This window comes from Cervus elaphus, chromosome 15 (assembly GCF_910594005.1).
Source record: "Cervus elaphus chromosome 15, mCerEla1.1, whole genome shotgun sequence".
Classification (NCBI taxonomy): Eukaryota; Metazoa; Chordata; class Mammalia; order Artiodactyla; family Cervidae; genus Cervus; species Cervus elaphus.
Window position 1 is genome coordinate 39,056,871 of NC_057829.1, and position 27,734 is coordinate 39,084,604.

Genomic DNA, 27,734 nt, shown 5'->3' on the forward strand with positions numbered 1-27,734 from the left:
ATTCAGAAATGTGTCTGCTTGGCCCCATGTAGTTGCTAGCAACCATATTGGACAGGGCCAGCTCTGTATGGAGGTCACTGGGTTTGGCTTTAAACCTGAACTAAGTAACAGGAATTGACCAAAAAACCAAAGTAGAAAATTCCTTCACCTCTTAAACCATAGATCCATTTGTTCATTTATTCAGTGAACTTTGACTAGTTTTTTCTGTATTTCAATCCCAGCACTAAGGTCTTTGGATACTAAATAAAAGGCGTCGCCTGATTTTTAGCTTGTGATACTCATGGACAGACAGCAAGATGTAAATCTGATGATAGGCTTTGTTTCTGGACCAGAGGACGGTAGACATGTCGTCCAGGTGGGGACTAGACCTTCTGACCCTCTAACCTGCCTTCGTGCTGCTGTGACTTCTGCAGTTTTCGGTTCAGGAGTACAGGGTATTCCAGCACTCACTGCTAGAACAGACCAGTCATCTGGGAGCTTTTTCTTTCTTTGGTAATGCTGTCTTTTTGCTCAAAATTAAGTTTCCCACCCTTTGCTTATTAAATCATACATCCTCTAAGTTTCTAAGTTAAACTCTTCTCTACGAGTTCTAGAAACACTTCCAGTAGACATGGAATCATGGGCTTGGAGTTGGTCACATGTCTGCTGTCTCTGAACTTGCCTGGTCTCATTTATCGTTTAGTCAGTCATATTTTACAGCTATTTCAGTTGTTTTTAACTACTGAAAGGAATATATAATTTTCTTATTATCGTGGAAATTAGTTTATAGACTTGAGAAGGTCCTTAAACATATTTCTCTTCTCTCCCCAAGAAAATATCAATATAATTAGCATTTCAAATAATTTTCTGCTATGTTACTCTACAGTGCATTTTTTTTACTTCTCTATTTATGCTTTTACTTTTTATTTTAAATTCTTATAAATTCATAGGAAGTTGCAAAAATAGATCTCTTATCTCTTTCACCCAGTATCTCACAGTAGTTACATTTTATATAACTATAGTAGAGTATCAAAACCAGGAAATTGACATTTAGAGTATGTACTATTGCATTTTGTCACTTGTGTAGATTCCTACAATGACTGCCATATTTAAGGCACAGAATTATTGCACCACTACAGAGTTCTCCCTGTGTCCTGCCTTTTAACAGTCATAGCCACTTCTTCCCTGCCTGTCTTAACCCCTGAAAACTACAGTGTTTTCCATATCTAACCTTGTCATTTCAAGAATTTTATATAAATGGTGTTATATAGGTGTGTGAGCTTTTGAGACTGGCTTATTTCATCTAGCATAATACCCTGGAGACCCATCCAAGTAGTTATGTCTTTCAATAATTTGTTCTTTTTATTGCCAAGTAGTATTCCATAGTAGGGATGTTCCAGTTTGTTTAACCATTCATCTATTGATAGACATTTTGGTAGTTCCCAGTTTTTCGCTATTACAAATAAAGTGAATATTTGTGTTGATGTAAAAATTTTCATTTCTCTAGGGTAAATGCCCAGTAGTGTGATTTCTGGGTAATATTGTATCTGTATATTTAGTTTTCAAAGAAGGTTTATCAGAGCATCTGTGCTGTTTCAGATTCTCATCAGTATTGTATGAGTGACCTGGTTTCTCTATATCCTCATTAGCACTTAGTGTTGGTATTATTTTAATTTTAGCCATTCTAGTAGGTATGTAGTTGATATCTCATTGTGATTTTAATTTATATTTTCCTAATGGCTAATAGTGTTTGTCTTTTCATGTGGTTATTAGCCATCATTACTGAAATGTCTCTTCAGATCTTTTATAATTGGATTTCTAATTGGATTGGATTTTTCTACTATTAAATATACATACTTTTTATATTCTTGATATGAGTCCTTTTTCAGGTATGTGGCTTGCAAGTTTTTACCCTCAATAGCTTGTTTTTTCATCCTATTGACAGTCTTTCACAGAGCATAAAGTTTTAATTTTGATGATGTACAATTTACTGATGTGTTTTTCTTTTACAGATTGTGCTATTTATGTTATGTATAAACTCTTTTTGAAGCCCAAGACACTAAAATTTTTTTCTTATAAAACATTTATAGTTTAGTATTTTATATTTAAATCTATGATCTATTTGAACTAATTTCTTGGTAGAATATGAGGTTTAGATCAAGGTGCATTATTTTTCTGTGAATATCTAGTTGCTTTGCACCATATGTTTAAAGATTCCCCTTGTTGAACTGCTTTTGTGCCATTGTCAAAAATCAGTTCACTGTACTTGTGTGGATCTGCTTCTGGGTTCTCTGTTCCACTGATCTATGTGCTTACTCCTTCTCCAATACCATATTTTCTTGATTGCTATAGCTATATTTGTTGTTGTTCAGTCACTCAGTTGTGTCCGACTCTTTGCAACCCCAAGGACTGCAGCAATCAAGCTTCCCTGTCCTTCACCATATCCCAGAGCTTGCTCAAACTCACATCCATTGAATCGGTGATGCTATCCAACCATCTCGTCCTCTGTCATCCCCTTGCCTCCTGCCTTCAATCTTTCCCAGCATCAGGGTCTATTCAAATGAGTCAGTTCTTCCCATCAGGTGGCCAGAGTATTGGAGTTTCAGCTTCAGCCTCAGTCTTTCCAGTGAAGGACTGATCTCCTTTAGGATGGACTGGTTGGATTTCCTTGCTCTCTAAGGGACTCTCAAGAGTCTTCTTCAACACCACAGTTCAAAAGCATCAATTCTTCAACATTCACCCTTCTTTACAGCCCAACTCTCACACTCTGGGCTTCCCTGGTGGCTCAACTGGTAAAGAATCCACCTACAATGCAGGAGACCTGGGTTCGATCCCTGGGTTGGGAAGATCCCTTGGAAAAAGGAAAGGCTACTCATTCCAGTATTCTGGCCTGGAGAATTCCATGGATTGTATAGTCCATGGGGTCGTAAAGAGTCAGACATGACTGAGCAACTTTCACTCTCACACTATATAATAAGTTTTAAATTGAAAACAGTGATTCATCCTACTTTATTATTATTATTTTTTAAAAATGTTGCCTTTTGATGTAATTTTAGAATAAGATTGTCTGTATCTGAAAAAACAATTCTTGGCCAGGATTTTGAAGGAAATGTGTTAATACCTAAATATCATTTTGGGGAGAATTAACATCTTTAATATGTTGAGTCTTCCAATCCATAACGAAGATAGATCTCTCCATTAGTTTAAGACTTCTTTTGATTTCTTTCATCACCATTTTAGTTTTCAGAATACAAGTTCCTGTATATGTTCTTAGATTTATTATTTCATCTTTTGAGTGATCATAGATGATATTATATTTTAAATTCCAGTTTCCATGTGTTCACTGTTGGTATTTAGAAGCACAATTTATTTTTGTGTATTTATCTTGTATCCTGTGAACTTATTGAACTCACTTAATATTTCTGGGGGTTTTTCTTTAGATTGGGATTTTCTTTGTAGACCATCATGCCATCTGCAAATAGGAATGCTTTTCTTTCTTTTTGATCTACATGTCTTTATTTCCTTTTCTTGCATTATGCCACTGGCTAGAACTTCCAATACTATGTTGAATAAGAATGGTGAGAGTGAGCATTCTTGCCCTGTTCTTGATCTAAGGGGGAGAGCACTCAGTCTTTCACTTTTAAGTAAATTTTAGCTGTAGGTGTATCATGGAGGGAAGGCTGAGGAAATTTTCCTCTATTCCTGGTTTGCTGAGAGGTTTAACCATGAAATGTGCTGAATTTTGTTAAATGCTTTTACTCTACTAATATAGTATGAGCATGTGATTTTTGCACTTTAGCCTGTTGATTGCATTGATTGATTTTTGAATAGTGAATCAGTCTGGTTAACCTAAATCCTACCTGGTCATGGTGTAAAATTCTTTTATATACACTAGTTCTTAATTATATACACTAGTGTTTTGTTAAAGATAGTTTACATCTATATTCATAACGGATAATGGTCTGTACTTTTTTCTTTCTTTTTGATGCTATTTTTGTCTGGTTTTGTGTTATTAGGTAATTCTGTCCTCATAAATGAGTTGGAAAGCATTCTTCTACTTTCTGGAAGAGATTGTGTAGAATTATTGTTAATTCTTTGAAATATTTGCTAGCATTCGTCAGTGAAACCATCTGGGCCTGACAATTTCTTTTTTGGCAGTTTTTAAATTTTTATAGGCCTATTCAAATGATCTCTTTCATCTCTGATGACTTTTGATAGTTGGTGATTTTGAGGAATTAGTCTATTTCTTCTCAAATTTATGACTAAAAAGTTGTTCATAATATTCCCTTGTCTTTTTAATGGCTGGGAGACCTGTATTGATATCTCACCTGATTTTGTTAGTTTGTGTATTCTCTGTTTTTCTTTGTCAGTCTTTGGTGTGTTGATTTTATTGACTTTCTTGTTAATTTTCTTTGCTCAATTTCAGTAGTTTCTGTTCTTTGTTGTATTCTTCTTTCTACCAACTTTTGGTTTATTTTGATCTTCACCCCCTCCCAAGTTTCTTCAGGTATGAAGTTTTAGCTTATTGATTTGACATTTATTTTTTCTGTTTTTTCTGCAATTTTTGAAATTTTGTCACTGTGTCAGCTATGTGTTTTGCCAAAAGTTCTTCCGTCTCAAAGGATTTGTTAACAAAATAAGCCACTCGTTATATACAGTTACATAATATAAATATTTGTTAGAGAGTTATCTAGCTTACTTTCAATATACTAACATTAAAAGAAAAGAGAAATAGAAACAGCAGAGGATACATCACCAAATTGGGTTTTGACCAACATCCAGACTTAAACAGTGCTGTGAAGTCCCGTGTCACAGCACATTTGGAGTCCCATTTGGGAAAAGGTCCCAGGCAATACATCTGCTCTGTGGGTGAGATTTAAGATTGCAGTTCAGCGTTCCTGTTTATAATCCCAGGATGCAAACTGATGATATCATCAATCTGTGACCAAATTGGAGCTCTCGTTTCATATTAATGCTGTTTTGTTGTGTAAAACTTGCAATGTAGTTAAGCCTGGGGCTTGGTTGGCCAGGCCCCCTCCAGGGGCTCAACAATCTAAAGGTTTCTCCCCCATCTTAACTGTGGTACTGCAAGTCTTGCAGTCACTCCCAGTCACTCCCAGTCAGGGCAGAGTCCAGGCAGGTTAGAAGCAAGGTCTGAGGCCTGCTCTGCTTTGTCTCTGAAGCCTAAACAGGACTATTTATTTACTTTCCCTAACACTGTGTCCTGCAACTTCTGATATTTTGTCACTGCTTTAGCTGTGTCCTACATCTTTTGATAATATGTATTTACTTTTGTATTCATATGTGTGTTTTTTTTTAAATTTCCCTTGAGAGGACTTCTTTGACCCATGAATTACATTGTTTAGTATCTGAGTGTTTGGAAATTTTCCTGTCCTCTGTTTGTTACTGATTTCTCCTTCGATTCCTTTATGCTCAGAGAACACATTCTGTGTAATTTTAGTTCTTTTAGGTTTGTTGTGGTTTATTTCATGGCCTAGGCTATGCTGTTTTGGTAAATGTCCTGTGGACTCTTGAAAATAATATATATTTTGTTGTTAGATGGAGCGTTCTATAAATGTTGAGTAGATCCTGTTTGTTGATGGTGTCCTTGAGTTCTTCATATCGTTGCTGATTTTATTGTCTAGTTGTTTTATCAATTGTTGAGAGAGAAGTGTTGGACTCTCCAACTGTAATTTTGAATTTGGTTATTCTCATTTCAGTTGTGTCAGTTTTGTTTCATGTACAGCTGGTGTGTACACATTTAGGCTTGTTTTGTCTTCTTGGTGAATTGATTCTTTTATCATTTTATAAGATTCATTTTACATTTTATCTCTGTTTGGTAATTTGCTCTGAATCCTCCTTTATCTGATATTAATATAGCCACTCTTGCTTTTTTTTTTTTTAATTTTTTTTGCCTGGTATATACTTTTACTATTTTACTTAAAAATACTTACACTTTTATATCTAAGGTGGATTTCCTGTATGCAGCATATAGTTGTGTCATGATTTTTTTTTTTATCCATTCTGCCAATCTGTCTTTTCATTTGTGTCTGAGCACCCTTTATATTAATAGAATTATTGATAACGTTAGGGCTTAAGTCTACCATTTCTTTGGTTTCATTTTTTTTCTCTTTTATTTTCCGTTTTCTTGCCTTTCTCTGTGTTATTTTTAGTTCTTTTAGAAGCCATTTTGATTTATATATAGTGTTTTGAGTGTATCTGCTTATAGAGAAATATTATGGTTGCTCTTGGTATTGTGTTATATATATATAACTTTATGTAGTTTATTTACTAAGCATAGAAATCTTACTTTCATTAGGTCTCTTCTTCTCCCCATTTATAATATAAATGTCTTAGATGTTTCCTGTACTTAAGAACTTGCTAACTGAAAGGACCACAAACTGTACAGAGGCAAAAAGACAGTTTATTGGGGAGGGGGGCAGTCTTCAGAGTTGCAATTTGGTGGTCGCAGATTTCTAGAGGAAACGAGAATATTATCCCACTGGAGAAAAATGGGCAGAGGTTTTTATAGGAAAAAGATGGAAGTTAATGCACAAGTTATTTACCAAGAGTTTGTACTGGAAGGTAAAATTATTCTATACATACAATAGGGTTATGGAACGCATCTCATTCATTATGAGGGAAAAGTATGTTTTCTTTAGTTCAGAAGATGTCCAGTTCTCAGCGTTATTCTTCTCTTTTAGCAACTATTCAGCAGTTTTAATTTGGGATCTGTGGCAGGAGTCCAGGATGTGCAGGAAACATAGATTAGAGGTCTTCAGGCCACATCACCGTCAAACCTGACTTAGTTCATTTCACAGACTCTGTAAGACGTTAGGAGTAGAGCCAGTGAGGGTGGAAGCCTAGGTTCCCCAGTTGGTCTTTCCCAATGGGAATTGGAGTGCTAGAACCACTGTTTGTCCCATGGCGCTTAGCAGTTTATTGTGCACAAGTTTTGTGTGTTGCCAGGCCACCTCTTTCCTGGTCCTTTGGCAGGGTGCAGCTTTTTCTTGAGACTTTGTTGATTTTGTTTATGTGTGTGCCCATTGGCTTTTCCAGATGCTGGCTTCTTCATCACCTAGTCTGGGATACATTTGGGGGGAAATAAAAAAAAAACCAGGGAATTTTCTACGATGTTTTTTTGGGAGGTTGAACTTCCAGGACACTAGCTGGTCCGTCTTCTCAACTATACCTTTCAGAGTTCTTTGTTTTAGATTTAATGTCTAGAGTTTTTAGCTGTACTTTGCAGAAGAAAAGGAGAGTGTATCTGTTGCATCTTGTGTGGAAGTAGAATTCTCTCTTCTATTAAATTTTAATCATAGCATATTACTTTGATTCTGTGAAAGTCAAGAAGATATACTTGGCACCAAGAAAAGTAAGTAAGCTATTATTATCGGGTGGTTATCTTTAATAGAAGAATAAGGAAAATACTCAAATCAACATAATGAAAAGAAGAAGAAAAATTCTGTGAGGTATCCACCAAGAGATATAGATGCTTATAAACAAAATGATTATAATTTATTTAGGTAGGATCAGGAAAAGCTTTTACAAAATGGTTTGAAATGGATTGGGAAGACTGGATAGGATTATGACAACTAGGGTTTTGGAAGTGAAAGGAAGCATTTTTAAGTGGCAAAAATAGAACAAGTAATGTTCTTTGCCTTTTTAGGTAGAAACTCAGATGTTCGACAACTGTTAAGTCAACTTAATAGAGGAGTGCCCCTTAGCAGTCACAGGCAGAACTGTTTTTATGTTTTATTCACAAGATTCTTTCTCCTTCTCATGCTCAGGTCCATCCCAGAGATCATGACTTGTTGGTCTTGGGGGAATTAAGAATGGGTATCATTGTGTTTGTTTTTTTGATTCTTAGGTACTTGCAATGTGTGTCCATGCCTGGCAGATTGTTTTATCTTCATCTCCAGTTAAACACAATAACTTAATTTATTTCAGTTTGAATTAGTAAAGAGAGTCTGCTGTGTGTTGAGGATGGTTAGGCAGAGAATGTGGGACATTTAATATCTTGTAAACTCCTGCCAGGTTCTAGGTATTCTCCCAGATATTTTCACTTAAGTTATTGTAAAGAGCTAATGATTTATTAGGAGAGACAATTTAATACTAAGTTGATTGTTTTAAGTGCCATATAAATAGAGTTATAAGGTTAAAGAATCACAATGACTGTGGAGTGGGGATATGGAGCAACTGAATTATAACAACTAAAAGTGAGAAGTTCCTTTAGGCACTTATAACAGATTACCATAGACAGACTGGCTTATAAACAATAGAAATTTATTTCTTATAGTTTTGGAGGCTGGTAGTTCCAAGGTCAAGGTACCTGCCTGCTTTCAGATCATAGACAGCTGTCTTTTCCCTGTGTCCTCACATGGAGAAGGGATGAGTGAGTTTTCTGTGATTTCTTTTACAGGGTACTAATCTGGTTCATGAGGGTTCACACCCTCGTGACCTAATCACCACCCAAAGGCCCACCTCCAAACTATCACACTGGGGCAATAGGTTTCAACATGTGAAACTTGGGGGTAGGGACACAAATTCCAACCCTGCATCTTACAAATGAAGACTGAGATTTAGAGATCAATGGCTTTCTCAAGGTTATAGGACTCTTAGAAGATACGGGGAAAAACACAGTTCCCTGATTCCCAGTGGGTACTATTTCCATAAACCTCCAGAGAGAACTTTGAGAGAGAATCTCTTGACTGCTGGTTTAGCTTGTATACAAAATCCTTATCTGAAAGTTTCTTTAGCCAGTGCAGTGAGTAGAAGCTCACCCTGCTGAAACCCATAGGGAGGGAAGGGCATGCTCCTTCTTGGCTGTGGACCTGCTTTTTGTAAATGTTTTGGGTCAGAACATCTCTTAAGCAGCAAAATGGAGTTCTCAAATAACATCTATGGAGAGTGCCTGAGATCATCACCCTATTAAATATTTTCTAATCTATTTCCAAAAATATCTGTTGCTAAATTAGTGGTGAAATTACAATAACTTAAAAAGACAGGATCTCTATTTACTAGGATACTCTAAAGATTGTTAATTGTATTTAGTTTCTTATGGCTATTTGTTACCTTAATCAACATAGAAAACGAGTCTTCTCTTTTGGTTTTTGCTTTATGGTGAGCAGCGTAGAATTACTCATAAATTTAAATAAGTGTTTGGTTATACTGAGCCATAGCCAAGGAATGCTGGTATGGGGGTGGAAATAAGTTTTCTATTTGGACCTGAATGTTCCTGAAATCTCTAAACATCAGTAAAATACACTTGCAATCCTTTAGTACTTCATTTTCATATCAGATTAATTGGTGTGAAAAATTATACATGTTTTCTTTTTGCAAATTGAGCTAGGTATGGTGGTATTTTACGGGCTCATTTTTCTTGATGCTATCATGAGTGTTTCTGTAGTTTAATGGCTCTCATCAGTGAGGAGGCAAGGAACAGAGAGACATGAGACCCAATCTGGTTCTATTTGTGTGAAGAAATTCCCTCTAGAAGACCCAGTTTTACCTGGAATGTGAGGAAATTGAAGTAAATGACATTTCAGTTGTATTCCAGTTCTTATAAGCTGAAAAAATAAGTAAAGCTAAGAAGCCACAAGTTTTTAAAATTAAAAGGTTTGCATGTGTAATCCATGGCCTGTATGTCACATTCTTGATATGGTACTCACTCTTGCAACTTTCTAAGTCTTTTGAGTGCTCTGGTGGTTCTACTATCTTCACTAATGTTCTTTATTTTTCTTGCTAATCCTTTGAAAACCTAGGATTTAAAAAAGAAATAAAAAATTTTTGAATGGTAATTTTTAATTGCCTGATTTATTATTGATGGAATTCCTGTGTGTTTAACACCTGAAGTCTGTCTTCCCTTTTAAGTGCTTTCATTTTTGCCAAAAACTGTGTACTACTTTAAAAAGAGAGATAAGCTGATAAATGTTTACCAAAAAAAGTGTTACTTCATATGCATTAACCACAAATATTAGAGGAAATAATTTTTTCTTCATATATGAAAAATAACTAGGTTTGGATTAAGATATATTTTTAGTAATTTGGGCTACCTGTATTTTAAAAAATGGAATCTGTCTTTTCATTAACACTATTGTTATTTTTTTTAAAGTATGACTGTGGTGTCTCTATGTTTTGGTTCCCTTTTTTATTATGCCTCCCACCCCCGTCTCTCTCTGCACAGGGTGGGTATTCTGCTCCCTCCTTCTCTCCTTGGCAGGGCTCCTTCCAAGGGATCCCACGGACTGTTCCGCCGCACCGCAGACAGAGTGAGTCTGTGTCTCTCACTCCTATCCTGCTCTGCTTCCTGTTCACGTATCCCCCTTCTGCATGACCGTCCCTCCCCAGCACCTCCTCTCCGTCCAGAGTCCAGAGTGATTTGCAGGCACATGCTAAACCAGCACTCCCTGGGCTCTCCTCTCTTAATTAATATTTCCTACATCTGCATGTGAACAGACTTTTCCACGTAGAGCCTCAGGAAAGCTGTCTGAAGTTAATGTCATTCTAATGCCATTTAAACTTGTTGCCAGTGACCCTATACCTACCGACATGCATCTGTCTTTAATATATTTTCTATTTTCATGATCTTGAGATAATAAGAATAAAGCTTGTTTTTTAAATATAGTCATGTTAAAAATGTACACTCTAAATGCAGTGGTATAATGGACAGATGCATATTGTTTAGGGAGCAGGCTTACTAGACCATTGCACATTTCTTTAAATATTTCCTAATCAAAAGGCTTTGATTGCGTTTCACTGTTTTCTAATACAGAAATCTTTTAAGTCATTTAAAGGGTGTTTTTAAATAACTAATATGTCTTTATAATTTATCAGCCGCTTTACAGTACAGAAGAAATGACTTTTGAATATGCATGGTTTACTAACATTTCTAATGATTTAGTAATTGTTTGACTTCAGAAAAAATCTTTGTTTACATTGAATCTGCTTTCCAAAACAGTGTTTATTTGTGTTATATACTTACCTGGTAAGTTGGTTATATTTTATCTTTTTTGAAAAGTCACCAGAGAAGCTAATATTAATGAAAAACATATTTAAATATTGTCAGTCACAGTCACTTTTATGCCTTCTCCATGGATTTGCCCTAATTTGTAATTCATATCAATTTTTTCTTAAATTATCCTTACCTAAATAATGTGAAGTATCAAAGATCTAAAAGGGGGAAATTTTAAGCAATTAAAATTTTTAAGTGTGATTTATTCAAATAAAAATTTATTTCTTGAATTAGTCAATAGGAAGTATCAACATGAATTTGAGACAAGGTTTGAAATGTATGTTTTGGTCATTATGCCTTTCCTTCCCTTTTGCACTTTTTAAAGAATAGTGGGATAGAGTTTGCATAGGCTTTCATATCAAGTTATTTAGTAGCAAGTTAATTTGCTCAAAGCATTCCTCCCTTCTCCTTCTTTATTTTTTTTGGAAGGAAGTTCCTGCCTGTAATATTAATAGTATGGCTTGGACAATAACTTAAAATGAAATACTAAGCAGTACTGTCCTAAAATCCACAGCGTTTCTCTGTCATTGGGAATTTCTCCCATCTCTAGGTTACCTTCTTCAAACTTTCTTTCTTTCTCCATCAGCACCTTAGTCTTCAATAGCCTTCAAATTTCCAATATTTCTCATAAAGATCAGTTTGAATTTCTATCCTGTACCCAAATTGAGTTCCGAAGTTCTGTTAAAGAAGGACAACTCCTTGGTGCATCCACAGCACAAAACACAGAGAGAAACTTTGAAATTAGTTTCTCCTCCAACCTGATCACATATTTTAGCCTGAACTCCCATCCCTGAAGACATGTTAGGGAACAGAGAGAAGTACACAGGTATAAAAGCAACATAAGTTATCTCTCTGTTTAGAGGGAGCTATTGTAGGCTGATATGATCCCTTCTCCTTCTTTCCCACCTCCCACCACCTTTGTAAATCCTCCTTTTTACTTCCCTTGCTTCAATTAAGTTGCTTTCTTTTCTCCTCTAAAGATTGCTAGCACGTAAAGAATTATACTAAATTGCTAGTGAACTAATCTGAATTACAAAGGGCAGTTTTGATAATGTATTCTTAGGCTGTAGCCACTATACTGCATGGTTGACAGATTTACCTCAGAAGGACGCACCTACCTTGAATTTTCTGAAGCCTCCTTTTAGTCCCCGTTCTTTTTCCCCACTGTTTTTCTCTCCTATTCTTCTTTCTCTTGTATAGATGCAGTATGTAATTGGAGTTTACAGTTAACTATTCAGTATTACAGATAGTTTTAGGTTTATTTTTTAAAACATGTTTCCCAGAAGCACCCATTTCACTAGTTTCTTATTTGCATACCTTTAGAAATTTCTTGTCCCTCACCTGAGTCGTTGGCCCTTCATTTCCAAATGCTTCTTTCTCCTTTGGATTTAGAGCTACTTTTTAAATTTCTAACTGTGTCTTGAAAGAACTGTTTGTTCTTCCATACTACCATCAAGATCTGTCTTTCTAGCTTTTCTGTAGATCAAACCTCCTTTCTCTGCATCTCCAAGTTAGCAAAAACAAAGTAAGTTTGGTTCTCCAGCATTTGAATGTCTTGGCCTCAATATACATTGAATTTTTTCTTCATCATTGAGACCTTTAGGACTCTGTTTGTGGAAAGTGATAGAAGACTTGTTCACAGCTTTTTGACAGGTTTCTTGAGCTTTGAAGGTTCCTTTAAAGGAAATATGTATTAACTACTACATTATTTGAATTTACCCTGAGAACAGCTGACGGGAATATAAAAATAATAAGTATAAAATAATAACATTATTATTATGTAATGACAAAATAATAGAGGAGAAGGTTATGAAACATGGATAAATCCAGTGGTTTTCCAGAGAGTTTGGGAATAGGTCTCCCTTTTTCCTACACTAAACTGCTTATGTAGTCAGTGATACAGTATTTGTCTCCACGTTTAGTCAGCATGTAACTTCTAGTGCTGATTTTTGGAGAGGTTAATTCTGTAAGTGATGGCATGTAGTTGAGAGAGTTCTCCTATATTATTGTATTTCAGTAGTAAGTTCTTTCTGATGCCCTCCTGAACATCAACTTAAGCGAACTGCCTTTTTTGGTAAATGCAGAAGCCAGGTAAGCTTGGCTTATTAAGATAGTCTGTGTTTGGTTTTGTATTTTAAAGTGTGTAAAAGCAGTGAACCTAACACAGGCATAAAGAGATAGCTTGTAGATATTGCAGAGTGTGAAATAACTGATGTTTATGGGACTGTTTAGTTCTGATAACTCTAGAAAGCTGCAGTGACTAAGAATGTTCTTGGTTAATGTAAGAATATCTCTAAAAAAGATAAAGGAGATAAAAGGAAGATAAAGGAGATAAAAGGAAAATCTTGCTCTTTGTTTAAGTGTCTTTTTTTTTTCCCTCTCAGGAAATTTTGACTTACATTTCTTTTCTCAGGTATATTACTAATCTTAACTTGATGATGCTTGTCTTCCAGTTTCAAATTAAATTTTCTCTAGGTTTAGAAAATATCTACATTTAGACATTCCAAGGTCTTCCTGTTGTCAGTAGGCGCTTCAACTTTTATCCAAATTGACTTATCAGCTGGCATTAGTTTAGTATTTCTAATTTCCAACTGTGTAAAAGTAGGAATGATAGTTTTATATGTATATGTATAAAAGTTTACATATATATATATGTAAAACCTACTTCACAGTATGAAAATTTAATAAAAATAATAACTTTTGGCAAGTAAAAGTCTTAGTGGTAGTCTTAAATAACAGTTCTTGCCAGAGCATACTGCTTCTAGAAATACTTGACTTTTTAAAAAGTGTATTGAATACTGCCTATTTCTTATCATGCCTAAAGAGACTTTTAAAATTTGCTCTTTAACACCTTCCTCGAAAGAATTTAGAAATCTTACTTCCTTTAGCTTCCATGTGCAGTAACTTAAATTGGAAGAGAAAAGGTACTTTTAAGCAACAGAAGTCATTAATAATGTTTACATATTAAAAGCCCTGTTAAGCCCAAAGTTTCTTTTTTAAAACATTTCATTGAAGTGCAGTTGGTTTATAGTGTGTGTTTAGCTTCTGCTGTAGAGCAGAGTGACTCAGTTATACATACATGTTCTTTCATGTTTTCTTTGATTATGATTTATCACAGGATATTAAGTAAGTTCCCTGAGCTATACAGTAGGACCTTGTTGTTTATCCATCTTATACATAATAGCTTGCATCTGCTGATTCCAAATGCCCAATCCAGACCAGTACTTTCTTGATATAGTTTTGCCTGGCTTGTAAATTTATATAATAATTATAATTAGTTATACTCACCAGAATTATGTTAAGAATAACAATTATATTGTCTTATATTTTCCTCCTCCTCTTATAATGTTCAGTGGTTGTTTTACAAACCTTTTTTGACAACTGACATTTTACATCATAACCCGGTATGTACTTATTGAATGAAACTATACAACCCAATATATGCATCTGTGTATATTTAAAATTCAGATAAAAGATTCATAAAATATTACTTTCTCTTAGGATATTTGATACACTCATATTTTCAGTTTTTGTTTTGCTTTTTTCCAAATAGTATTATTTGAGCATTTTTCATACAGGAAATATTTCTTGAAAACATAATTTTAATGACTGCGTGGTAATATGTTATCATGTGATTATGATACGCCTTATTGTTTTCCTGTTGTTTGACATTGATACTGTTTCCATTTCCCCCTATTAAATAGAGATACTAGAGATATTATTGTAGTACAGTTTATTCTTGTGTATAGATCAGTGTTAGCACTAGAAGGATGGTCCTTAAAGGGCATGTGCTTTTTAGAATGCTTGATGTGTATTGCTGAACTGACAAACATGTTCATAATGTATATCTTAGCGTGGCTCAATCCGATTGGCTTCACCATGTGACTGTAATCAATTTTATATGTAAAGATAGCATGTCAGTGCTTTAATGAGAAATTAGCTCGGAGAGTGACTTTTCATAAAAATAAAATATTTTTCAGTGAAGTAGAAAAGGGTAGTAACTCAGTAAGAACAGAACAATTTGATTTTACAGTAGGCTATTTTTTTTAAAGTGTAGTTAATATAGAATATGTGTCCACTGTGTCCATTTTTTTCAAGTGCATATTAGTCATTGGTTAATTGACTAGAAATGTGCATCAAACATGGTCCTGGAAGCTGCCCTGTAAACGTCGGCATGGGTTAGTTTCTTTCTCAACAGCTTTGCAGTTATGAGAAACAAAGCAGTTGCTCTTGTCTGCCTGAGCCGTTGATGACGCTCCGCAGGTTTGGGGTGGTTTGGCTAGCTGTGTTTGTTGTCCTGTCATGGTGCCTGCAGCCCCCTGCTCTGGATAAGTATACTCTGCATATTGGTCACCAGTGGAACTGTTCTGTTGTGATATTTAGTTTTTTCTTTTTTTCCTGAAGTATTCTGCATCCCAGAGGTAGATTCTGATGGGTTTTACATCTCAGAGATGTAAACTCATGAAATTTAAGCATCTCATACTGATTATGCCTGTGTGGTAAATGGCTTAAGTCACTATTATTCACTTTGTTAGTTTTTAAAAGCTGTTAACTGATTAACTTAGAAAAGCCATTGAACTGCTTATTTCAGAAATTGCTTATTTTTAATTTGTATTTTTAAGTCAGGTATCTTCCTTAAGTTCTCTTGAGATTTGGGGACATTACTCTGACATCTAGGGAATAAGACATTCTTGGTCTCCCCAAGTCCCTGAAAACTTTGATTGGGTTCATGTGAATTATAGAGCAGAATTCACTGGACCCAGTTATGCTAGGGATCCAGTCCTGTCTTCCATCTCTCTCTAGTGATATATGGAACCTTGCTTATAATGTGGAACATCATATTTAAAACATACATGAAGATCAGATTAGTCTTTTATTGCTCTTTAATGCAGCAGCATAAACTGAGTTGTGTTTGTAATATGCAAGACTGAAGTTATTAAAAATAATTTCTATTTCCTTTATAAGGGATTACATGCAGTTAAACCTTTTTAGATCTTTGGAGTATGAATATTAATTGTGTCAAAATTCTTTTCAGTAATTTATTTGTTTAAGATTCTTCACGTGATTCCTTTTAAGGGTAAGAAGTTTATATACATTGTGCTGTGGATAGGAATATTTGTATTAACGTATAAACCACTTCAGAAAGTGTAAATCTATTAAGAATATGTTTTCATTTTATACAAATATATTAGAATAATGCCTGAAAAAATACAACAAAAGCAAATACTGTTGGCTGCTACCCAGTCACGGCAGTTCCTTGGTGTTGTATGTGGTCTCTGACACCATTGTCCTGTCTTTTTCTTGTCTCTGCTCTCCCATTATGCTATTGGCAAGGAGTTGAGAAGTTAGTCCATTACTTCTCTGACAAAGCGTGGTACAGTACAATTTCAGATTTTTTCCTACCGCCTTCCTCATTGTCACTTTCTTCTCCCTCAGTTTGCATGATGCATGTCAGAGCCTGCATGAAATTACAGGCATGTTACAAGTGGCTCCATTACCATCTTCCTTTTAACCTTTAAAATGTATTTAATAATGATAATAAAGTTATATGTACCAAGGAAAAATAATATTGGTAATTCCTGTGTCTGTCATGCAGTAGCATTATTATGCTTTAGGACATTTTCTTCTTTCTGCCTTACATAGTTTGACACACTTTTATTCCATCAGGACTTGATATTTCTAGCTGCCCTCTTACTATTGGCGACTTTAGAACATGAAAGTTTACGGAAACTGATATTACTTTTTCCTTATGTTAAAATGCTCGAAATCTTTGAAGTGGTATGAAGCAGAGGTGACAAGTTTTTCTTAGTGATGTGTGCTGATGTGCATTTTCTTGTGTTCAGTGTGTTTCCCCCAGTGGATCACTTGGAACCACTTTTTCCTGGAAATACTTGAGTTTGGTGTCTGAGCCCTTTCCTGTGTAGGACAGGTCAGCTAAGAAGGCAATAGGGCGTCATCTAAGAGTTAATACCTGAGTGTTGGTGTTGAATCTGCCTTTTGAGTTTTTAAAATAATCAGCTGGCTATCTTGCATATTCTGAGAGTCTGTGAGCTCATGGGACTTAACTCAGTATATACATAGAATAGTGGAGCTTCCCAGGTGGCACATTGGTACAGAGTCAAGCAGGAGACATGGGTTCAGTCTCTGGGTTGGGAAGATCCCCTGGAGGAGGCAATGGCAACCATTCCAGTATTCTTGCTTAGAAAATCCCATGGACAGAGGAGCCTGGCTGGCTACAGTTGAGGGGGTCGCAGAGTCTGACAAGACTAAGTGACTGAGCGTGCACACACAGGATAGTCAAGTTTTACTGCTGCATTTTAAATTCTCTGTCAGCTAAAATTCTGGCTTTGCTGTTTGCTCAAGTGTATGAATTTGAACAACTACTTAATTTCATTGAACCTCAGTTTACTCATTTACAAAAAGATTATACCTTCCACCTAGGGTCTTATGATAATCAGATAATGCATGCTATGTATAGTTTAGCTGTCTAGGACTGGGAAGAAGGGAAACCCTTCTTTTACAGTCTGAAGTATATTTCTCAAGTATTTGGAATGTGTCAGTCTTTATATTGATACTGAGTACTTTGTATGCATGTTATCATTGTGATTAACAGCAATTCACTGAGGTGTAGGTACTGATATTATCCTCATTTTACAAGTTACGAAATTCCATCTCAGAGGAGTAAGATAATTTACCCAGTATCTCATTGATAGATTGAGAAGCCAGAACTTAAACCCAAATCAGTCTGTCTTCAAAAACTAAGTGGTTCAGTACTGTGTTGTCCTGGCTCCTTCATATAGCCACATGTAAATTCTCTCTAAATGTTAAATTGCCTTGCATTTCCTAGCTTTGGTTTATCTCCAGGAGGGCACTTGAGGATCTGTGTCGTATCAGATATGCCTCCTGTGAATTTAAAATATTTAAATATGACCAACATTATTGAAATATGTATTTGGATTCTAGAAACCTTGTAATCTATATCAACTAGTGTATTATAATACTATTACAGAATTTGCTTTTCCCCCCTCCAGACCTAGCTACTGAAGGGTCATAGCTTGAATTAATCATTTTCATACCTTTTAACAATCATAAGTGACATTTATTGAGCCATTTTGATGTGCTCTGGGACGTTCTATCCTGTGTTTTACATGTTATAGTCATTTTAATTATTAGAATTAGAAATGGAAAATAGTTGAATGCTTGTTAAGATAGTTTCCCTAACACATTTCATCCAGAAATGTCTAGTTTCCAACTAAAAAGCACCTCTGGCATAGCTGGTAAGTCACTATGGTGGGTTCAGGTCATATGGGAGGTGCTGTGTTCAAATTAACATGTAATGAATCCTTCATGCTGTGCTTCTAAACTTGAATCATTAAGCTGACCCCAAACTTAGAGAACACATTTTTTAAATTATAAAATTTCTTGTCCATCAGTGATTTTTAAAAAATTTGTTTAAATTAGTGCTGTATCATTGACCTATGGTAATTTATTACCAAAGAGGCAATTTTGGAATGTATTACTTATTAATAGTTATTTATTCATTTATCCTATAAATATGTATTTAATCCCCATTATGTGGGCTTCCCAAGTGGTGCTTGTAAAGAACTGCCTGCCAGTGCCGGAGATACAATAGACGTGGGTTCGATCCCTGGGTCAGGTAGATCCCCTGGAGGAGGAAATGGCAACCCACTCCAGTACTCTTGCCTGGAGAATCCCATGGACAGAGGAGCCTGGCAGGCTGCATTCCATAGAGTCACAAAAAGTTGGATGTGACTGAAGCGACTTGCGCACGCACATGTGCGAAATACTGAGGATGCCAACTACAGCAACAAAAATTTATGAATAATGCGTGGTACGTGCCTTAAGGAGCTCATAGTCTTTGGTTATCTTTGTAAGCAGCACAGACAGACTTTTAAGATTATCATTGAAGATGCCTGTTAGCCCCTTGCATAATTACTTGGTAGTGTGTATTGCTGGCACTGTGGACCTTAACGACTGTAGCCGTTGCATTTGAGAATTCTCAGAATAGTGCGTTGAAGTGTATGTATTCAACGACTAAAGTAAGATTTGAAGTTGCTGAGTTCAGTGAGAAGCACTGAGCTCTTTCAGTCTAGGAATGGGTCTCCATTTTTAAACTTTAGCAACCCGCTTTTCTGTAAATTATAAGGATGGAGTACTAAAACTCTACATATTTGTGACTACAGGGAGTTTCCTGAGATCCCCCAGGAGTAGGGGGAATTCCTCCTGCCCTCTGAGTCTCGTGGGCTGCTGAGGCTATGCAGTGAAAGGGCTGGTGGGCAGCTTACCCAGAGGTCTTTTGTTTCTGGATACAGGGCAGTATCCTGTCATTCATCTTCAAAGCCAGAAACCTGGAACTCACCTTAAACTTCTCTGTTTCACCTTCAAAATCTTTTTCAATCCTTTCCCTTTTTTTTTTTTTACACCAGTATCCTAACTTAAAACCCATGTATTAATAATTTACCTGGGTGTTAGCAGTGGCATACTGTCTGGGTATTCTGCTTGACAATCTCATCCCCTTCTGTTACCTTCCTCATTGATTCCACCAGAATGACATTGTAATGACATTGGGTCTTAGAATTCCTTTGCTTAAAATTCCTCAATGTCTCCAATCACCTACTGTACAGAGTCAAAACTACTCAGCCTGATGTGAGTTCCTTTATGAGCTGACCCTTGCCCACACCTTCTCACCAGCACTGTGCTTGCCAATTCAGTCTAACAATTTGAAGTTGCTAGAACCTATCATGTTCTTTTTTTGCCTTTGTATTTCATGTGTTCTGGCCCTCTATCCTGACTGGCACACTCCTGCTCTTCTTAAAACTCAGTTCAGATGTTGGTATTTCTTGGATGCCTTCTGTAACCTCTCTAATCAGGCATGTTTTGCTTCTACATGTTGTTATGCTTGAGACACGGTCTCATCTTTTGTTTACCTGACTCTTTCTCATGAGGCCTCTCAACCACAGGAACAGCATTGTGTTCAGGTTCATATTCTCCTGTACCTACTACAGTGCGTGACATGTCAGACATTTTAAAAAAAGAATATGTGGGAGTGTGTATGTATGTGTGTGCATTTAAAACATCTATAGCAACCATCCCTGTATCATGATAGGACCAATAGGCTTTGCCCCATATACTTTAACTATTTGGGCCATAGAAAGATAACTTTAAAAGTCATATTTTCTTTACTGACTGCCCAAAAGTAATAGAAATGGTATGTTTTCCTTGATTTGTATAGAATATAATCACGCAGTGGGCTCCAGAGAAGTGTGTGCAAGGCATGTCAGCCTCAAGAACTTTTCTATTGTAGGCTTCTGAGCTTTAGTTCAGGTTACAGGCAACTTGAAATCTGTTTTACTCTCAGACATCATCCAAAAAAGCTGACTATTTTTAATTTATTAATGGACATTTATTCCTGGGGAGGGTAAATCCATTTTTCACTTATCAGCCATAACAGAGCCTTAGTTGATCCCTCAAATGGCAGTGAGACAGAACAAATGAGCTGTGAAAGCCTTAAATTCCGAAACTTCAGTAGGAATGTTAAAAGTAACTTAACATTAGCTTAAGACATTGACCTATTTTTGTGTAAGTGATCTCATATCAACTTAGAATATAATCTTCATTCTAAATTGTGTTTATCTGCTGGTAATTTTAATTCTCAAAGTTTAGAGCTACAGCACCTGACACTTTTAAATGAATACTTCTTCTAATAGATTGATTTGAAGTGGAATACAGCTTTCCTTTTTAAAAAAAAACTTTAAAATGGGTAATATTCTGAAATTCTTAGTTATCATCTGAATGTTTTATACAGATTAAACCAAATGACTATACAGAAATCATTCTGTCAAGCTCTCTTTATATATCAAGTTTTAAATAATTATTGAATCAAGGTAGGAATCTTTTTTCTTCAATAAACCAGTACTGTAATATTTTTCTTTTATCCTGTTTGATTTTGGATCTTGTTTAGTGTTTACTGCTTATACCATTTTTTGTTTGCATCATCACTCATATGTGTCTCATAAATTACTTGAATATTACAGCTTATTTTTTAATTAAAAAAACCCTACATGCTTCTCATATTAAAACATAATAAGTGCCAGCACAGCCTAATTGGAACATATTAATTCTGGGTGGTGTTTCTAAAATGAATTGTTGCTAATGTTGTTTTTAATTTTAATAGCCTCAAGTACTACAGCCTTCCAGCAGCCTTCCCAGACCCACAGACCACACCCAGGGAAAACTAGCAAAGCCGCAGCATACCGAGGCCCACAGTGAGTGCACGGTCCAGGGCACACGTCAGGGTGTTGTACCTCCAGATGAACGCTTTACACACGGCTCGCAGCAAGAAAGCAGCAATGGTCTGGAAGACCAGCCTTTTTCTTCAAGCCTGGAATTCACTAAGGATGTGGTGAAGAGTACGCCTTCTGAAGCAAACTTGAACACGACCTTGAATGCTCAGGAGCCTTATCATCTGGCAAATAATCAAATCAGTGACATGCAGTTTGTGCCCACTTCTCTTCAGACACTTCCCCAGTCAAGTACAGATGACCAGGCTAAGAGAGTTGGAAGAAATCAGTCTTCTCCAGAGGGCTACACATCTCAGCCCAAGTCCTCACAGCTTTTTAAGCCACCCATCTTGAATTCTTTGGTATCTCCTCCAGTTCCTGAAACATCTCCAAATAGGACTCCCACTTATAAGAAATCACCAATAATCACACAATGTAATTCCGCAAAACTCCAGCCAGCATCTAGTCAAACAAATCTCGCAAGTAATCCAAATCCAAAAGCGTCTAAGCTCCGCCCCCCCTCTGGCTCTTTCAAACAAAAACACATAAGCAGCCCCCGACTAGAGCCTCAAAACTTGCAGGCCAAGACAAGCATCCCAAGGCCACTAATAAGAAGAAAAGAAATCATGCAGAATCCTAATGACAATTTGAATTCTGGGGATTGTTTGGCTTCTAATCAATACTCTCGTCTTCCTAAACCAAAGATACATTAAGTGCATGGCCATCACCTGCCAATTTGTTTTTTTTAAAAAAACAATCTGTTCCGTAATAGCTTTATGTGTGCAGTTTGCTACCATGATGGAGGTTCCATTGAAAGCTTGCAAATCTTAAAATTAAAACATGGAAGCTTCTACTGGTTTGGCTCTTCCGTTTTATATCCTGGTTGAAGTACATACCATTTGAGCATATTTGTCTCAGGTAAACACGAAAGTTTGCTTACTCATTCAGAGGTCTGCAGAAGGCGCTAATCATGTCATCCATTCCTCTGCACATCAGAAAATTCATAATATTCTACTTAGCAGGCAGCAGGTGTGCTTGCTGAGGTAGTCCTTTTAAGGTCTGTATGAATTGTGGTTCTCAGAGCCTCACCCTTTTCCACTTGTCCCTCCGTGAATATGGTTATTATTTTAACTGAAGATTTGGTGATAATGAAAGATGATAGTCTGTAAGCAGAGGTCTGGCCAGTGATTTGTATATTTTAAAGGTCTATGCAAAAGTCTGTGATGAATAAAGGAGATCAGGCTTTTAATGGAAAGTAAATGAAAGTTTTATTTTTCCTTGTTATAGTCTCAGTATTTATTTATTTACCAGACAAATTCCCCTGGCTAAAGTGCTTCATATTACATATATAAACCAATTATATGTTGCTTTAACATCTTGTTAAAAACACACACACAGAAATTCACACATAATTTGTATTTGTTTTTATTACTGGATAAATTTTGGAAGGCTTGAGTGAAGATACATCTTGAAACCTGACCTAAAGATATATTCATTTGTAACATATGTTGGTGCTAGAGTTTTGCTGGTAATTCCATTTTGAATCCTATAGGCTTATGGATCCATGCTAGCTGTTTTGAGGTTCCACAGTATATATTTTAAATTAAGTCTTTATTGTAATATTTATATTTATTGACTTTCTGCTAATATCCGAAGACTGGAATAATGGACTTGAAATGTTTGCACAGAACTTTGATGGGATATAAATGTCTCATACATGGGGATTTAAAACTATTTTCTATAGCAAAACAAGTTAAAATATTTTGAGTATAATTATAAATTTAAGTAAGACTATCTTGAGAAAACTAGAATTCATAATAGTTGTGTTCTTCTGAGTTTTCCAGGTTTTCCTTTTATGTTGGTGTGTATTTGAACGACAGTTTCTTGAAAAGTAGATTTGGGAAGAAAACTAAAATTGGAAAGGGGAAATTGTGTTTTATTAAAACGTATTAAAAGATATTTCAATGGCAAATGCTTATTTATTTTAATGTGCTAGGAAGGCAGCTGTGGAACTGCCAAGGGACCATACACATTAACCTAAATCATGCTGCTGACCGCTCGTCAGGTGGTTCAGTCAATGTGCCCTCCTGTTCTCCCAAACCATGGTGTCTCTAGGCCGTTCATCTGCTGCTGCTTTTGTTAGGATTAATGTCTTTCAGACAGACAGTATTTACAAAGTCAATTTTTGTTGTGATCAGCTGACCGAAAATTTATCAAAAGGGATCATGGCCAAAAAGTCAGTCACTCAGATTTCTAGGGATCCCTTTATTAAATGTACATTGCCCCCATTTTAGAGAAACAACACAGCAAGAGCGCTAGTGGAAATTTGAAAAGAGGTGTTTACTGCCATTTGACGCAGTCATCCCTTCCCTGTCAGGGAACCATTTTAGTGGGTTTGCACCTTCACCAGATACCAGCCCTTCTTGGTAATAGATGAGCAACCCAAATCTTGAATCAGGCTCTCATCCGACACACTTCTGCCAGAGAAGCACTAGAGTTTAAGAAAGTTTTCACATAATGCAGGTATTGTTACTATGCTAAGTGATGAGGTGTATCAGGAAGGCTCTTTTTTTACTTCATAGAGCAAGCAGTCATAGCTGAAGCTGTAAGTGGTACGTGTGGTCTTTCATTTTGAGGAAGAAAGAATACTGTTCTCAGATAGTGCAAATGAGGTGTTTCCCTAAAGTAGAACATACTGATTAATAGGTTATGGTTTATTTGGAAATTGAACCAAACTCTTGAGAAATGTTACCTTTATCTTTAGGGAAAAAATTTTTAAATATTTACTTTAACCCCCTAGTCTGAGGGTAATGTCTTTGTGTATTAAAATGTTTACTCCTGCAGTATGTTTATTCTAATCCTTTTCCTGGTCTGTTTTTTATTCCTGATGAAATTGCAGAAATATTAATCCATCGGTTCAATTTCTGTGTACCTTTGTTGAGCCTTAATCTTGGCAAAAGGCTCATCAATATAATTTTGAAGCATACTATTATATTTTAGAGAAAAAAATCTAGGATGCTTGCACGAAACAACAAAGTATTTGCCTGTAGTTTTCTTTAAAAACTGCAAGAATATTATGCTAGTCTGCTCCTTAGTAAATGTTAAGTCAAAAATGAGGTGGGGCAGTAGCTCACCTGAATAATCAGAAATCACTGTCTCAGATTTGGCTTGATCTCTCTATAGTGCTTCTGTAAGTCAACTCTGTGCCAAATACTTCTCCATAGGAACTCAAATCACTTTTTTCCTTGGTTCTTGTGATTTTGGTGAAGAAGGTTGCAGTGTATGAATTTATAATCCTGAGGAAGAAGTTTTTATGGGTGTTAAGTTTCACATTTGTGAAAGAGAAAATAAGAGTATGTGGAATTATATATTTGGCTATTAATGGGATGCATATCAAATTCCTTAAAGACAGCTTGGCCAGGGAGTTAATCAGTACAGCTGCAGATGATTTTAAAGGCGCTAAAGAATTATATAGTTAATATAATTTAGAATGTTTCTAATAACTGAGACCCTCTAGCTTTTTTCTTTAGGAGTCTCATTTTAATTTGTGCAATATTTTCAGGCATACAACTACTGTTCATTGTATTTATATAGATATTAGAGAACCTTACTAAGTATTTTAACAAGTAAAAATCTGAATATGAGAGAAACTAGCAGATTTGCACTTTAAATGAGCTTAATTGCTTGGAGTTGTGCCTGAAGTATCGAAATGCCTCCTATTGGGTGTGGCTTTCTTTGTTGAAATGAATTTCTCTATAATTGTTGCTGTTCGAAGCACAGTCTTTCACAATTGTATTCTAAGCATGTCACTTTTTCCATTGAAGCACTAAGTTCTTTGAATGTCTCATTGTCCCATTAAGTATTTTACTCAGACGTATCAAGGAGAACACAGTCCCCCTATAGCTGTCACTTCTAAATCTTCCTGTAGCGTAGATGGTACAACAGACACAGAGATGCACTCTTCCTTTCTGAGCGGAGTTGTCATGATGGATTCCTGGTCTCTGGGGCACTGAGGATGTAATTTGGAGTCACCGAACACGCTTGCAATGGAGCAATAAGACTGCAGCAGACTTCCGTTTACTCTCAATTTTAAGTTTTCATGTTTTTGAATTATTTGGGGTAGTTATGTTTGCATGCTTATCCATACATTTGAACATTAATAATGATAGCTGTAATACAAATACCTGATGTTTTTCCTTGGGGATGATGGCCTTGCTATTTTACTTAATTCTGATGCCTGAATTATATTTTAAAACTTTCTTTTCACACCTCCCTTCGATTTTTCTGCTGCAGCAATTTGAAAGAGTATGTTTGGATAAATGATTATGATGGTGAGCACCAATCTACAACTATGCTGTTAAGTAAAGATACATCGTATGTTTTAACCTTATTGGGGGAAAGTTACCCACTTTCTCCTTGGTAGAGCATCACCACAACAAAGTAAAACTGACCCTAAGAATTTAAAATCTCTTAATCACTGCTGACTAAAAACAGAACACCACAATCTCTACTATCTGCATTATTGTTTTTCCCATTGATTTAAAGAACCAGTTCAGAGTAAATACTGTATATTAGAATTTGCTTGTAAAATGAATTATAAAAACTGGATGTAAAGTCTCTTTCCTGAAAATGTTGGCATAGTAAATAAAGTTCATAATTATAAAAATGTTCTTGTCTTTCTCAACATTGACATCCACAATGTACTTTTTCTCATACCTTTTTTCCACAAAGATCTAAAATGTTTGTTTGGTTGATTTTTTTTTTCCAAACTGTATTATTTCACACACTCCCAGCCCTCACTGAGTAAAAGCAACAAATAAATAAATAATAATTTATTTTATTTTCCAATTTAGCTTTATGTGATAGACATTATATATAGGATATTAGAAGTTGCTGCAGTGATATGTCACATTGTTAACCCAAAATGGTTACATAAATGCCAGAAAAGGAGTGAATGAAATTTTATTAGTAATAAATGGGACGGTGGCATTTACCACATGGTAAGACACCTGTATCAGCTTTAAGGCCCTCGGTGGTGTGAGCAAGTATTCTGTTAGGTTAACTCAAAAATTTTCCCTTTTAATCTTTATCAAGTGCAGTCATTTTTATTTCCCGTTACGTTGTTTTTTTCCCACATTTTTCATTCTGAAAATGTTTTTCTTCCCCCAAAGCAAAGAAAGAAGTTGATTGGGTTTAAGTAGTTTTGGTGGCATGTGTTATTTGTGCCATCCCTGTGCGGGCTGCTGGGTGTGCAGACATGAAGACCACATGTTCTCTGTCTCCTGGAGCTTAAGGACCCACGGGTGGTTTCTAACACCATCTCATCTAGTTCATCATCTTGTTCTGAACTTAAGAGTAAACCCCTTTCCTGTTTCTTTCATTTCATTCTGGGCTTTAATTCCCTTGTGCTATCCTTAGCTTTGCTTCTGTGTTACCTTCCTGGTTACAGTCCTTTATTTCCTTTTGAAAACCCAGCCTTTTATAATCTGATTTTTATTCAAGAACTCCTTTTTCAACAGTCTTGGATAGTCTTAAATATTCTGCGTTCATTTCCATAGGTGATTAATCAAGATTTAATATTGAGGTTTTTCAGCTGTCTTAAGATGCCTTCCTTTTCTGACCTTAGCCCATAACATCTCTTGCTTACAGGGGGACAGACACCGAGTTAGTAGTCTTAATTCACAGTATGCTGTTAAAGCAGCAGGGCCAGGAGTCAATCCTGCAGCCTCATACACAGAAGAGCCTGTGGGCCAAATGGAGGTCCCATTTCAAACATCTTAGATACTCACAGGCATAGTAGTACAAACCTTGGTAGTATAAACCTTAGTACTTTACCATGCCAGCTATGCTGATGGGTGCTGTATGTGTTCTTAAAATACCAGTCATCATTCTAAGCACTTTATACACTACGGTTTAATTCTAGTAACAATCCTATGAAGCAAACACTAATATCTCCATTTTACAGAGAGGAAGGTAAAGCTCAGAGAAGTTAAATAAGCTGCCTAAAATCTCAACAGCTATTGAAATGGCACAACAGAATTTGAAACCAGACCCATCTGTTTCAGAGTCCATGCAGTTAATTACAAGGCCATTATAATTTCCTAAGATATATTTCACCTGTTTCTTTCTCACATGATAGAACAGACTCAGGGTGTTAAAAGTCACTTGCCCAAGTCACAGTTATTAAATAGAATTGGTTCTGGTGGGGGTGGGGAAGTTGAAGCTAATATAGTTTATTGAGCTATGCTGCCGTCTAGTGGTAAATTTTGAGAACGTCCTTTTACATATGTTACCTTACCCGTTTCCAAAAGACTTCAGAGTTGTGTAACATTTCAGAAGAGAGAAACCCTGCAAAATCCCTAAAGCATTAAATTAAGAGTGAAGGGACAACAACTAGACAATAATGGAAGTATGAAGGAGACAGTATCTTTAAACAGAAC

General features: G+C 36.0%; 1 protein-coding gene across 6 annotated transcripts in view; it reads left to right on the top strand.

Moving 5' to 3' along the window:
* Positions 1–25,960, top strand: part of CCSER2 (coiled-coil serine rich protein 2) — a 161,704-nt gene extending 135,744 nt beyond the window's left edge. For 3 of the 6 annotated variants that reach the window (XM_043927106.1, XM_043927105.1, XM_043927110.1), the window contains one exon: positions 21,189–25,960. In XM_043927106.1, coding sequence (XP_043783041.1) covers positions 21,189–22,007 — 819 coding nt within the window. In that variant the 3' untranslated portion in view covers positions 22,008–25,960. Of the gene's footprint in view, positions 1–10,165; positions 10,251–16,028; positions 16,071–16,327; positions 16,368–21,188 lie in introns of all 6 variants that reach the window. The other 3 variants (XM_043927108.1, XM_043927107.1, XM_043927109.1) reach the window with 3 other exon arrangements.
* Positions 25,961–27,734: the final 1,774 nt, after the last annotated feature.